A 15,890-nucleotide genomic window follows, 5' to 3' on the forward strand; every position below is an offset into this window, starting at 1 on the left:
AATAATTGTTAATTAATCGATAGAAATGTCTATTGCTGTTTAAAGACTCGGAATATATGATCTATGTACCGTCCTCCTCGAAATTCCCCTTCAGACTGGCACGTTGTCCTCTATGAAAATACTTTTATTAAATGTTGTTTAAATGACTTTCCGAACGTTGCGCATGTGTATAAAGGGAATAATACAAGATTTTAAAATGAATCCATGCAATTTTTTTATGGTATTTAAATGAGCAAACACCTCAACTTTCTTCTATCATTATGATAAACTTCAATAATTCACATTTTCCATTAGTATATTATTTATTCATTATTTTAATATATTGGTTGTATAACTATTTAGAGAAATGTACTTTTTTTTAAATTTATATATACGTTAATAAATGCAAAAAAAAGTAATTTTATTCTAACATGTTACTTTATTAGTTAGTATTCATTCTTCTTCTTCTTCTTCTTCATTCTTTAGTTTAGGCAAGTTGTCTGTTTCGTAACAACGTTTTTCTGCCTATTGCACTGTTAAATTGTCGCACCATCGTTTTCGTGGGCGCCCCGTACTTCTGCGGCCAACCGGTGACTTATCCCGTGCAATTCTGACGATTCTTCTGTTGTCCATTCTGCTAATATGTTCGTTCCATTCTTTTTTTTTACTTAGTATCCATTCGTTAACGTTCTCCACTTTGCATGTTCTTCTTATATCTTCACTTCTCTCTCGGTCCAGTAGTGTTTTTCCAACTATTCTGCGAAAAACTCTCATTTCGGTTGTCTCTAGTAACTGTTTCGTTTTCGCTGTGTCTAGTCGAGTTTCTGCGGTATATGTCATAATATTCGTGAAGATATGTAGTTACACTCTTGTATGTTGTTTTTGTATTTCTTAGATACTGCGATGGCTACCCCTTCCTTTGCTCTGACTTGTTTTTCTACCCCACTATAGATTACTAAATAGTCATCGTATTGCAATTGACCTTTGCCTTTCTTTTTGGTTTCTTGTAAGGCGCATATATCAATTTTATTATCTTTCAGTTCTTTTAGGGTTTCTTGATCTTTATTATTGAATGATTTGATGTTCCAGGTAGCCAGACGTATTATGTGTTTTTTTTCCAATTCGTTGTCCTTTTCGTCGTCCTTTTCCTTGCATGGGTCGTCATCTGTAGTTCAGTCCTATTCCGAGGCAGAGTATCGTTTCTATGAGCAATTTTTTGTTTTTTTACGTTGGGTAGGGAGCTAACCTGATCCAACAACCTTCCTCCTTTTTCCGGGCTTAGGACCGGCAACATGATCGCTGATCTCGATCCGCCCAGTGATCATGCAGGCGGAGTTTAGTATTCATTCAATATTTACAATTGTATAACTGTAATTTAAACATAATAATTACATCTTTATAGTGTAGTTTTATTTAAACAATTGCATAAAAATTGCATAGACACTGACATCAATTAATTAACAATTATTTTAATAAACTAATGCACTTTTCTTATATCACAGCTAAATTTTATCCTCGAAGTCATCACTGCGCAGGAGCATTAAAATAATTACATAAAAATTAAAAGAATACCAAAATGAGAACATTATATAATCTTAAATTCTATTGTTTAGGTGGATTATACTCTTTTTACACATGCGTAACGTTCGGAAAGTCATATAAACAACTTTCAATAAAAGTAATTTACATAGAGGACAAGGGCCTAGTCTGAAGGGGAATTTCGAAGAGGACAGAGCTCCGAACATATACTCCGAGCTTTTTAACAACAATAAACACTTCTATCGATTAATTAACAATTATTTTAATATTTTAATGCACTCTCTTTATATTTCAGATTTTTTCAATACATATCTACTGGTTTAAATATTACATACATATTAACGTACTTTCAATAGAAATAATTTTAATACATTTTTATTTTATGTTTCTTTAGATGGTTTTTTTAAACTTAATTTCGTTACTGAGCCAATACATAAACATAAAATTTACCGATTACTTATATTGTTTTTTAATCAATTTTTGGTTCTTCGGAAGCGGTTACCTCCTCGTGGTTAGACCCGGGCAATGGTATTTTACTTTCAGTATAATGTTTAACATATTTTATATGTTATACGTTCCATTGCAAGTAAAATCTAGCCGAAGACCGCTTACCATAAACATTATAATTGTAATTAGTTTCGTTTAAATCCTTAATTAATATCATATCCTTCTTCCTTTTTCCTTGGTTCCTTTTATCCATTTCATCTATAGAAACTAATTACCTTATAATGTTTTTTAATAACTTTTATGTATTTACAGATACCAGGAAGTAGTCCAAAATTATTGAAATTAAAGTTGCGATGTATAAAATAGATTGCATTCGATTCATTCATTGCATTGCACAGGAACATTAAAAAAAATGTACATTTGTTTAGACAATTACACAAAAATGAAAAAATGCTAAAATCAGAGCATTTTAATCTCAATTTCTCTTTATTACAAATCAAATTCTCGTTACTCACATGCGCAACGTTAGGAAAGTCATATAAATAATATTAATAAAACAAATTTTATAGAGGATAGGCTTAGTCTAACGACGAATTTCGAGGAAGAGGGATCACAGAAGATATACTCCGATCTTTTAGACAACAATAGACGTTTGCATCAATTAATTAACAATTATTTTAATATTTTAATGAATTCTTATAAATTAAGATTGTTTAAACGCATATATATTTATTTAAACATTACCTAACTTTTGACGTACTTTGAATATTAATTAATTTCGATTTTATGTTTTAATAGATGAAAATTTTACCCCTTCCCTATGAAGTCATCACTGCGCAAGAACATTACAACAAATGTACATTTGTTTAAACAATTACATAAAAATTAAAAGAATAATACGATTAGAACGTTATAATCTTAAATTTTATTAATTAAGTAGATTATTTTTTTTTATACACATGCGCAACGTTTGGAAGGTCCTGCAAACAACTTTCACCAAAAGAACTTTTCCAAAGGACAATGACTCAGATCAACGGCAGATTTCGAAGAGGACAGTGCATACATCATATATACCAAGCTTTTTAACAACAATAGAGATTTTTATCGATTAATTAACAATTATTTTAATACTCTAATACACTGTCTTCATATTTCAGATTGTTTAAACATATATGTACTAGTATAAGTATTACATACTTAACATACTTTTAATATTAAATAATTTCGATGTGATATTCTTTTCGATGAAAATTTTCTCTCTCGAAGTCATCATTGCACAGTAACATTATAATAAATTTACATTTGTTTAAGCAATTACATAAAAATTAAAAAAATATTAAAATCAGAACTTTATATAATTTTAATTTCTATTTATTACAATTTATTTTCTCGTTACATACATAAGAAACTTTTGGAAAGCCATGTATATAACATTCATTAAAAAAAAATTTTTTTATATGACAATGTTTCAGTCTTACAGTAGATTTCGAAGAGGAAGGTTCATCAAAAGGTACATCCATATTTTTAGATTATAATATACATTTCTATCAATTAATTAAATAACAATTATTTAAGGTGTATTGAACAAAGTATTGTTGTCTACTAATACTTATATAATTGCTTAAACATATATACATACATTATTTTAAATATTACATACTCTCCTATTAACGTAGTTTGAATATAGAAAATAATTTTAATATGAATTTATTTTTATGATTTTAGATGACTGTGTCTTCAGCTTGGTTGCGTTCTTGGATTGTAACATAATTATAAACTTCTCCAATTACTTAGATTGTTTTTCAATCATTGTTACATAAAATTTAATATCAAACGTTTATTAAAATTTTATTATTTTTTTAGAAACAATTCAATGGGTAGCGGGTTGATTTCTTCTTCGCAAAGGGCGCCATTTGTTACGAAGAAATTTACTTCAGGGATGCGACCCTGCCCACGCGAGCCTTGATTCTATCTTTCTCCCAAGGATAGAATCATGTCCTTCCCTCAGCTTTTTAAAGTGAAACGCCCTATCCTTTTTTTTTATTTTTTTTTATTTTACTTTGCTTTTTTTAACTCGCGATTTTGCAAGCATAGATGTGCACGTAGCATACGAACTGAAACTGCATTAGAAGGGATGTCTACAACCGCTATTAGTAAGACGGGCCCAGGGATTCAGTTCCTCAAGCTTGCAGTAAATATAGTGCCGGTGGGCAAACTGTACGTGCAGCGTAAGTTCCTCGTAATATAGATTAGAGTCAGTGGATTAGTCCAACCGGTGGGATACCACTTAAAAAAAAAACGTAAAAAGTTTCACTTTAAAAAGCCTACTTTTCAACTTCTTCCCTATCCCTTTGTTTTTTTTTGTTGCAGGTTACATAGGAGGAGAACCACACCAGGACAGCACGAGGACCATACCAGGACAGCACGAGGACCATACCAGGACAGCATGAGGACCACACCAGGACAGCACGAGGACCACACCAGAACAGCACGAGGACTTAGTTATAATAAAGGATAGTGTAAGATAATTATTTGTATAATTAAATGTATAATTAAATGTATAATTACATGTATAATTTTAATTTATTTGTTCCCGGGTTTCATGTTTTTTCGATTGCATTCATATTATACTCCTCTTTTATCATTTTTTTATTTGGTTTTCCATTTTTCTCTTCATTATCGATAGTAATTGTAAAGATTTTCCGAATAAAACTCTTAGAGTGGGGCATAGGAGTGGGGCTCATTAAAAATCATTCACGGGGTGATCATTTTCATTTCATTTTCTTTGGTTTCAATTTAATTCGGATGGGGACATCTTCAGGATGCACATCCCGGGTCTTCAGAAGCGGTTACCTCCTTGTGATTAGACCTGGGCAATGGTATTTTACTTTCAGTATAATGTTTAACATATTTTATATGTTATGCATTCCATTACAAGTAAAATCTAACCAAAGACCGCTTACCCATAAACATTATAATTGTAATTAGTTTCTTTTTACTTCCTAATTAATACCATATTCTCTTATTCCTTTCCTTGGTTCCTTTTATCCATTTCATGTATAGAAACTAATTACTTTATAATGTTTTTTTAATAACTTTTATATATTTACAGATAGCAGAGAGTAGTCCAAAATTGTTGAAATTTAAGTTACGATCTATAAAAGAGATTGCATTCAATTCATTCATTGCATCTTTACAGTCTTAGAATAATATTTTTTTTTGCAGTTTTCTTTTTAAATCATAGCTGCAATGGATAGCGAATAAGCTCTTTCTTTCTAAGGAATCGTAAATAAGATATCACTTTATACATTGGTGAAAATGTTGCTTACGAATTCGTAATATATTCTTTTAAATATTACATATCTATTATCCTACTTTGAATATTAATTAATTTTGATCTGATGTTTCATTAGATGAAAATTTTACCCTCGAAGTCATCACTGCGCAGGAGCGTTAAAGTTATTTCATAATAGAAAGATTTTCGTCGTATAGATACACGAAACATAAATTTTTTCGACGTACACTGCATTTTATGAATGCAGGTTTTTCACACGTACACGAGCATTTCAAATCGTTAGATTTAACAACAAACTTTTGAAATTTTCTCCCACTTGAACACTTTAAATTACTATTTTTTAAAATATATATATATATGTAAAGAAATATTCTTTAATTGATTTACCGCGTTAGTCGAAATCGTTGGTACGTACCTGACATACAGGTCAGCTGATGTAAAAGAGAGGGGGAATAAATAAGATAAGAGTTGCGAGAGCAGTCGCGAGTGTTTACTTGAGTAGTAGGAACGATACGGTTTATAACGAACACTAAATGTCGTTTCTTCTCGTTACAGGTAAGAAATGTAAATATTTGTCACATAAGTTTGAAAATAAAAGTTTAAATCTTCTCGTTACAGAAACACAATTTTGTTTTTAACTGTACTCGACCTACACCATAAATAGTCATATATATATATATATAAATACATTTATAGAATCACACACACATGTGTTTGTACACTAAAAATTAAATATAATTATTTAAAATTCTATTACAATATAACTATACTATATATACTATCAGAGAATACAATATTCTTTGATAGTATTGTACCGTCATCGCGTTAAGTACCTACTATCGCCTTCTAGTGGTTTCGGTAATAACTAAGATGAATCTGGGTAGATAAAAAAGAGGACTTGTAAGTTTCTGTGTACTTCTGTATTCTTTGACGTTACATTCTATACGCTTTTCAGAGATAATTATTGTTTATAAAAATGGGTAATGCTTTAATGAAAGCAGAAACAAAACAAGAAGAAAAGAAAAAACTGAAGCCTTGTTGTGCTTGTCCAGAAACAAAAAAGGCGAGAGATGCATGGTATGTAAGGTTATATTATTAATAGGTTATGTTTGATTAAATAAAAGGAAACATTTCAAAGAATAATTTTTTCCTAAGTTATAATAATTGTAAATTTATTTTATATATTAGATTAGTACTGCCTTTGATGTATAGAGTTTGAATAAAATGAATGTTAAATATATATATATATATTTAAACTTTACATTTTATATATATCAAATAAAAATATACATTTGTGTATTGCAGTATTATAGAAAAAGGAGAAGAAAGTTGCACAGATCTTATAGAGGCTCATAAAAGTTGTATGCGTTCAATGGGATTTAATATATAATACGTCAAATAGTTAATAAAATCTTGTAATTGCCATCGTTATAATTAGATTCTATAAAATATTACAAAAATGCTGTGATTACAGAAGTTTCTCTCCGTATTTTTATTGGTGAATAATTTAGTATTATGTAGAATCATTGTCGAATAAAATCTAGTTATACACTTATAAAAATAGCTTGTGTTATTTTAATGTTATGCATCTGTCATATCATATAACATAAAATGTTATTTCATAATATGTTGATCAAATTAAAGTATTAAAACAATGAAATGTATACAATGAATAACTATATCGTTTATTCCTTATACAACCAATTTTTATTTACATATACCAAAAGTGATTAATAAATTATTTTTAATACAATGATTTGTTATATTTAACTAAAAGAGGTCTTTCTAAGCTAATATTCGATCAAACTACATTGTGTTTTGTATCTTGCCATGGTTAAAATTTTGTAATAATTTAACTGATAATTTAATCTAACATAAAAGTTCTTGACTGTAAAATACTAGATAAATAAATAAAAATTAGAAACTTAACAATGTGAGGTCACTAGTGTTGGAAATAAAATGATATAAAATTATATTACAATTGTAACAATATAATATAGAATATATAACTAATAAATTTATCTTTTATAATTTAGTTTATATTATTATAAGTTCTTGGAAATAAAATGCAAAATCGGGCTTGGGAATTCTAACAAAGCATATATTTTAATTTGACATGTGGTTAATGCGAAAGTTTTTTTTACTCTTGCATAACAATTCCACAGCTTGGTTTCCCTGAACACTCCATAATAATGAACAGATTCTTAATTGATTCATGGCAAAATCTGTTACATATCTATAATTATTATTTTTGGTAGTTTGCGGTCAGTCATAGTTGTTGCGTGTGGTCCTATTGAGCCAAAAGACAAATATGACTGGTGCATCATAAATATTGAAACCATAAAACAATCGGTGACCCTTTAATCATGATAAATTGTCATTTTCCTTTGTTTTATAATGATCACCATTAAAATTGTAACTATAATAAATAGATCTTAATGATATCTCAGTATAATTTCTGAAATATGATAAGATTAATAATAATAAGAATTTGCTAATTCACGTAACGATTAAGTATATAATATAAATAACAAGTAAATGGACTGTAGTTTCGTTTTTCTCTCATTCATAGCATTGCATTGGACTTATGAGCTAGGGCACAGTTAGTCTTAAGTTAATTGAATAATTAAATAGAATATTTGTAATTAGTATGAAAGTAGTTGTACTTTATATGTGACTGAGTGAAATGTGATGTAAAATGTGCAAGTGTCTTTTGTGTGTAAATATATAGGGTATAGATATATGGACAGAAACATTTCTTTAGATGCTCCCAATTATACAGAAGCTATTAATCAATACACGTCCAAGAATAATTTTGTTTGTCATATAAAATTTTATTATATTGTTTATATGTGTGTATTGTAGGTAAGTACATATATATGTATGTATATATATATATGTATAATATACATACACGTACATGAATATACCTACTGGCATTCGATATCGAATGAAAATTGACAGCATTTTCATAAAAAGGTATATCATACACAAAGAGAGACAGATAACAAGACAATAATGCATTGACATTGATATTGGAGCATCTCTAAAAATGTTTATGATAGACGAACGATCAGCATTAAATAACCGCATCACAACTACGAAAAAGTTTTTTTTCCAAGCTCTGCCAGGACGCTTTTTCAATTGGTATTATCGATCGCCATAGGAGGATTGGCCGGATCGAAGTTAACACAGCCTGTTTAAGTACGACGAAAATTTAGTAGACATATTGAATAAGGAATGGCAATGGAATTTATAACTATCTGTTGATAGTTTTATTAGTGAATTGTCTTATATCATTTTTTACTTGTACACGACAATAAATGGGTGGTGCTTCCAGTAGTAATAATTTTTTATCAGAATATAATTTATAAGGAACACCGTAATTCCGTAAAGAATTAGAATTTTGTTCGTGCTTGAAAAATTTAATAAGCGAATCGTACCAAAATTTTGATATTTTTTATTCTGAAATTGTTGACCGCGACGCACGCATAAAACACACAACGTGTCAAGGAGCCAGTTCGTTATTCATGCTAGAAATGCAACAATATATAATTACATAATCATTTTGCTGCTACTATAATGGAGGCAAGTATGCTAGTGATAAACCTAAAGCATTACGGTCACGTAATTTCAAGGATGCTGGACAAGAACGGTTTGAGGCAGTCTATTATCTTTGAGCACTGTTGTGCTTTTATTTGGACCAGCAATTCTCAGCTGTCTTGTGGAACGCGCATCCAATATAATACTTTACTTTGCTGCAAATTATAATTTATAAGAATATTCATATTTATATAATTTTTGTAACAAATGGTAAATTTGTTATAACTAATGTTATTAATTTAAAAAAAATCAAATTAACTTACTTGATACGATTCTTCTGTATCCATAATACTAGTAACAGTAGCAATTTGATACTGTCTAGCTTTCATCGCAGCAGTTGATTTACGCACAAGTCGCATTGCTCCAGGTGCACTACTCGTACTATTAAATTGTGCCATTTGAGATGGGCTGTGACTTGGATCTAATACTAACATTGTTATGGAACCATCTCTTAATCGCTCTACACCAATTATTGTTCTGCTATGACCTTCAAACATATTTAATTTAGCAAATAATTATATATATATATATATAATACCACTACTTTCAATAATTACCTTGATGTTGCAGATAAAGCGGAGGCTTAAAGTCGTCACATCTCTGGAAATATTGTAACACCCAATTAAACATTTCAGGATGTCCTCCATCGGCACTAGTGGGTCTATGGAAGTCTACTAGCTGACATCTGTAAATAATAAATTCATGTTATACGGATTAACAGAATAAAGAAATATCATGGAACGTACTTTATTCTTAGACTGGATAACAAAGTTGAGACTTCCGTAAGACCAATCCATTTCCTAGTGTTCGTAAGTTTACCACCAAGCTGCTCAGCACCTTGAATATCAAAACCTTGAGCCCAAGCCCATTCTATCATTTTTTGGAGCCTAGATATGGAAGGCATAGAACTACGCAAAGGATTGTCGGTGGAACTCCCACTATCAAGGCCAGAACTCCAAGCTTTATACACTAACTCATTGTATCCAGTATGCTGCAAAAGAGATGAAATCAACATTTGCATATTCCTGTAGCCGCAGCCCCAGCCTTTATCTCCATAAGTACAAGCATAATGATCCACTGTAGAACACATCCATGTATTTACTACGTTACTGCATGTTTGACTAACAGCTCGTATTTTAGGAACCAGCCCTATAAAAAACATTGTTCTATGTATCACTTGATATAATAATTTTTGTTATTTTAAGGTAGAGATAAAATGTTACCACGTGTACAAGAACTGCCATCATCGATACCACTGCTTTCAGCAACTGTTAATCCTGTTTGTCTTTCATAAAAATCTGCTACCGTCATTTCGCCTGCAAGGACGGCTCGTTGCATATTAGTCACACTTTGTTCTCTGAAATTACCCTGATTGTCCATTCCATATTGTGCCCGTAACATTTCAAATTCCCGTTGCTCACGTAATTTTCTAACTTCTTTTTCTCGCCTCTCCATATCTTTTGCCAACATTCTATCTGTCGAATGGTCTGGTGTTATGGGAGATGGAGTACTTTTTTTGTTAAAATGTTCTTCTACGTGTAACGTTAGGTCATCATTATTCTTAAATGATGTACTGGAACAAACTGGACAGGAAGGTGTATCGCTACCAACAGTAGCCAGATCAGATTGTAAGGCTGATCCATTTGCAGGGCTGATAAATATAAATTCATTAACATTATTCGTTTATTGTGATTAAATTAGGCACCAAAATATTTCTTATATATTAATCGTTAATTTAAATTTACCTGAGTATATCTTTGTGTTCGATATTAACATGTAACACGAGATCAGAGGAATCAGGAAACGAAATTACGCAAAAGGGGCAGTTGAAAACTCCATCTTTAGTTGGAGGCGATGAAGGTGGAAAAGATGGAGAAGTGAGATCGAAATGTTGTCGATTGATATGCTCTTCCAATCTTAACGGACTGTCTGAAGTATATTGACACATTGGACATTCCTGAACAGCTAATTTTGGAGAAGCATGTGAGCGTAACTGAAGATTTAGGCCTGAGCGTAATGGAGATCCATGACCAGCTGAACCTTCCAATATTGAAAAGATTATATTGTAATTTATCGAAACTCTTAAACGATATATTCATATATCAGTCAAGCATACCGCTATTAGCATTGCTGTTATCGTTGTTATTATTGTTATTGTTTACATTGGAACTAGCAGTTAGTACATCCACTTTACGGGTTTTAGAATTCTGTTGTTGCTGTAATTGTTGTTGGTGCATACGAGAACTGTGAGAAGCAGCCCATCCATTTTGTAGATGTGGTGGCCTAAGAGACATTGATGGAGAAGGGCCACGGCATTCATCATGTCTATGATCCTCTATGGTGGAGTCATCATCAATAAATGCCAGCATATCATTTTCTGGAGTACTTTAATGATTAGAATAATCAATAATTGTCATAAATTAGTTTTAAGAAAATAAAGTATTTAATAATCTAATTGTAAATATTTTATACAATTCATACCGTTTTCTTTTTGTTGCCATGTTTGTCATTTTAATTTTGTTAGTTTTTATGCAAGTAGTGAAATACAACAAATAACACAACGTTCTTACACTTTTAAACAATTCATAATGCTGCTAATTTCTACTTGTTATCGTTTAATTTTTCAGTGAACACTTTTAACAAAATAAAAATAAATATTATGCTATTATAATTTATTTCACGGCATATTATGTTTATTTTTCCTCATAAAACTGTTACTTATAAGCTGACTGGAATTTGTCAGCTTTCATTTAAATTTAACAACTCGTAATCAAGGAATTTTCTTATACAATTAAATATATACATTGTTATATTAGCGACATCTACTGTATTCTTTAAAAATGATTTCCCGCGCCTTACATAAAATGTTAACTACACATATGCGTATGCATACGCACGCCACGCATATATAATGCATTAAGCTGGCTTTTGCACTTTTATCATCATTTCATTAAGCGTACCTTGGTGTTAAATAATCCAAGTGTGCGCTGTTTACGTGAACCAGCATTTCCGCAGGCGAGATTTCGTCGAGATCGCAGAAAGGACAATTGGCAGCTCCTTGAACATGATATAAAACCATGTGCGATCTCATTTCTTCGTCATTGAGACCCTCCAATCCACAAATCTCGCACGTGTAATTCATCTCCGGTGGTTTGTTTGTAGCCATTTTTGACGAATTAACGAAACTTTACGACCTTCTGTTGGAAAAAATAATGAAATAAATTCAATGAAATCTCTATGTAAATAGATCATCTATTTGTTGATTTTAATAAACATCGATATCTCAATAAAAAATACTTGAAAAACGAAAGGGAAAGGACAAATGTAACGATCGCGTGAATGTATACATACACGAGAGAGAAAGTTCTCACGAAGATGCCGCGATGGAAAGATCGATACTGCAAGTGTTATTTCATTGCAAGTAAAAGCGTCAAGGACAATGTTGCATCCTTTTTTTAGATACACATTTAACGCGAGACCTCGCACAGAATGTTTACACTAACACTATGTCACATAGACCTTCCATATTATTTTAAAATATCGATGTTACATTTTGATGAATTCGAGAAAGAGAGGAGAGAAACGCGTAAATGATTCGACAAAGCGAGAGATAATCTTTCCAATCGTTTCTCGGGAAAATCGATATTTCAGCGAAGGGTTGCGCGTCGATACGACGATGAATTCTCCAGAGACGACGATAACTTTTGTACAAATAAACAAAAAAAACAGCTCTCTCTTCAAAATATTTACCATTCTTGGAGTTACATGTAAATACATCAGTCACAGTCCTTTGGGATATGTTAATTTAATTTAATATCCATTTCATTTAAAAGATAGCTATTTGGATGCAACGGTGTTCTTCATCCGTATTGTTGTAAATAATGAAGAGTACACGAAGGATGAATGCGTGCACGTCATGTGCGCGCTTACAGACACACATATAAATAAATATATTTGTATATATAAGTCTACATATATATATATAAAACGTTCGTAATTTTAGAAAAAAAGGAAGATGTTGGTTGTTGTTCCATATAGAAATAAGAAGAGAACGCGGATGAAGATCAAGAAGATCATTCGTTCGAGAAATAGTTGTAAGGTGAGTCTTTCTCACCTAGGTAATGATAACCTCGGCTCGATTTGTTACTCGGCTTTATTCGTTAACGAATAGTAGTAGTAGTAGTGATCGATGCACTCCCGTTAGCCGAAAGGTACGAATCGCGGAGAACGGTCATCCATGGCTACGCGATAACGACGATGATGACAATGACAACGACGAAAATAGTAAAGAAACGAGACTTTGTAAATGGAGTCACTGGCAACGTTCACTAGTCGCGTGAAATACCACCGTTATCCCTCACACCCTTTATTCGTTTGCCCTCGAGAACGAGGTGAAAGAGGTGGTAGAGTTGAGGTTGAAAGTGGTGGTAGTAGTAGTCGGTAGTGGTAGTGGTTGTGTCGATGATGCTGGAGGAGGAAGAAGAAACTAGGCCAGGCAGTGATTCGTGGTGGCAATGTTTCTTGCATATCGTGTCGCCGGCTCGACTTGACCCATTTAGAAAGTGCTGCTGCTTTTTCAATAACAACGACACGATCAAACGAGTACACTCGCGAGTTCTTTTTTGACTCTCAACTATCGCCCGCAATTATCGACGGGAGCATTTATCCGCTCACATCGTATCGTCCGTGTTGCAGTTAGTGCAGTCAGTCGCGGATCGATGCGCTTCTCCCAAAGGCCACCTCAAAGTCCTCGTGCGTTTCCACTTCCTATTGTAAAATTTGTTCGCGATCGTGCGCTGAGAGAAAAAGCAGAGGATGAAAGAGAGAGAAAGAGAGAAAATTATAGAAACGGATAAGAAGAAGAATCGTGTTGTTCGTTTCCGTGACACTTTGCACGGGACTGTCTACGGGTTGCCTATTATGAGGCGTCTCCTGCGACAACGACAACGCGCGGTGATACGGTGACGTCGAAGTGACTTCGATGACGTTTCCCTCGCCGACGCGGTCTTTTTCTCCATCTCTTTCACTCCCGCTCCCTTTTTCTTTCTTTCTTTCTCACGGACTCAACAGCTTTCTTTTATTCCCTCTCTCCCGCGCCATCTATGGCTCACTCGTTAGTCACCCTTAGTACTACCTTCCTGCTTTTTTGTTTTTATTTTTCCTTTTCCTTCTCTCACTCACTCTTTCTCTCTTTCTCTCTCTTTTCAATTTCTATCGAGGGGGGTTTCTGTGTATGTCATTGGTGAAACGTACTTACATTGGGGGCGCTGCTAGTCTTTTTTCCCGGCACATTCGTCTCTGATTGGATAACGACCTAACTGTGGTCTTTCTCTTATTACAAATTATTAACGAAAAGGGACAAATTGGGAGTAAGCTTGGTATATCTTTTGAAATTTTAAAAGCGAGTTAAAAAGAACGCATTGAAAACAGAAAAATATATTATTCATTGAAACGTTATTTATCTCAACGTAATGTTCAATAAACTCAACACTTGATACGATGTCGTTATTTATTTCAGTCTCGGTCTTTGGATCGTAACATTCTTTTTTTTAAGATTTTCCCCCTTTCTTTGTATGTTTATCGACGATCGGTATATAACTCTCTTAATTTCACTCGTTCGTATCGTGAGCGAGTTTTCCATAATGATAAGTCGGCGTGAGGTAGGAAGGAACGCGCGACATGCATTATCCAAATTGCACTAGACAGCGTGAGTTGCATTCATCGACATCTTTTATGAGATTCTACATACGTCGATGTACTATACACCTTTCCACGAACGACTAACACAATAAAAGACAAAGAGAAAAAGAGATAAAAAACATCGACAATACGAATGTAGATAAGACGTGTCCTGACGTTCGTTCTTAGATGGGAGTCCTTAGAACGTGCAACAAATTCTTTTAAGAAATTCCTTTTCTCACGGTTTGTTTCTTTTGCTGCCAAAGAACGAAGAGCAACAAATGCGTGTACTCCTCCTTCTCCTCCTACTCTTCTTCATTTCTCTTCTCGCTTTCTTTCTTTCTTTCTCTTCCCTTTCGTCGGTCGCGACTCATTGACATGCAGCCGACGATTGGCAGAGGATACGACGCGGTTCACGGAACTATTTTTTCCTTTTATTTCGTTACTTCGTCTACCATCTCTCTCGCTCTCCTTTCGACGTTCGAAGAGGGTGTATCAAGTAAATATATAGATACCTCGGAACGTTCGGTATCCTACGCATGGAAAACAAATTGCAGATGAGCTCGCGCGACGGGTGGCACTGGGAATCCGTTTTTTTCTTCTTTTCTATTTTTCTCTCTTTCTCTCTCTCTCTCTCTCTCTCTCTCTCTCTCTCTCTTTCTCTCCCTTTCCTTTCTATCATTTTTATCCTTACGATGAATTCGGTTACACGGTCTACATTATAATAGATGAGATCGAGAAAGATCCGAGAAGCTTTTCATTAATGCTTCATTAATGAATAGATCAAGCATCACAATTGGTCAAGTAGCCAGTATGAATGAACTATTTTCCTCCCACTATTATAATATGAGGACTATTAGTATTTCCGATTGACAATGAGAAGATATTTATTCTGATGAATGAGAAGATGAAACTCGATAAAAATTTCCTTTATATATATTACAAATTATTAAAGTAAAAATATCTGTTATATATTTTATATATAGTTTAGTTTTTGTGTTACAATTGAATATTTAATGTTTAAAACAATTTTATATAAATGTTACTAATAATTCATTTGTGTGCGCCCACGTGTATATAATAAACGCGACGAACAGGGAGGAGGAATATTGTCTATTTTATATATCTGTATGTTTTTATTTCTTTTTGGAAATACATTATCTCCAAACCTGTATTGGAATAAAAATCCTGGACTCTCCTCCAAGAATTTATGTAGGTCAGCACTATATTCATACGTATCAGATATATATATATATAAGAAAATTATGCTTTGAGATAGATACATATAAGGTTTTTATGAAAGTATATTATCGTAAAGCTCAAATAATAAATTAATGGTAAATGTAAC

The 15,890-nt window shown here is 32.5% G+C and overlaps 1 protein-coding gene across 7 annotated transcripts; it reads right to left on the reverse strand.

Annotated features, from left to right (window-relative positions):
- Nucleotides 1-8,705: 8,705 nt before the first annotated feature.
- LOC122514718 (zinc finger-containing ubiquitin peptidase 1-like) lies at nt 8,706-13,398 on the reverse strand. 7 transcript variants are annotated; one of them, XM_043631740.1, is made up of 9 exons: nt 12,978-13,398; nt 11,824-12,060; nt 10,980-11,248; nt 10,609-10,897; nt 10,087-10,514; nt 9,610-10,012; nt 9,421-9,548; nt 9,127-9,350; nt 8,706-9,018 (listed from the first exon to the last, which is right to left on the reverse strand). In XM_043631740.1, the coding sequence occupies exons 2-9, from the start codon at nt 12,027-12,029 to the stop codon at nt 8,974-8,976; spliced, it is 1,992 nt and encodes a 663-aa protein (XP_043487675.1). In that variant the 5' UTR covers nt 12,030-12,060; nt 12,978-13,398; the 3' UTR covers nt 8,706-8,973. The 7 variants fall into 7 exon arrangements, with proteins under 7 accessions (XP_043487675.1, XP_043487651.1, XP_043487667.1 ...); XM_043631716.1 differs by having other exon boundaries at nt 10,609-10,903; XM_043631732.1 differs by having other exon boundaries at nt 10,609-10,903; nt 12,614-13,398.
- Nucleotides 13,399-15,890: the final 2,492 nt, after the last annotated feature.

The sequence above is a fragment of the Polistes fuscatus genome, unplaced genomic scaffold (assembly GCF_010416935.1).
Source record: "Polistes fuscatus isolate 324 unplaced genomic scaffold, CU_Pfus_HIC Scaffold1, whole genome shotgun sequence".
NCBI classification, from domain to species: domain Eukaryota; kingdom Metazoa; phylum Arthropoda; class Insecta; order Hymenoptera; family Vespidae; genus Polistes; species Polistes fuscatus.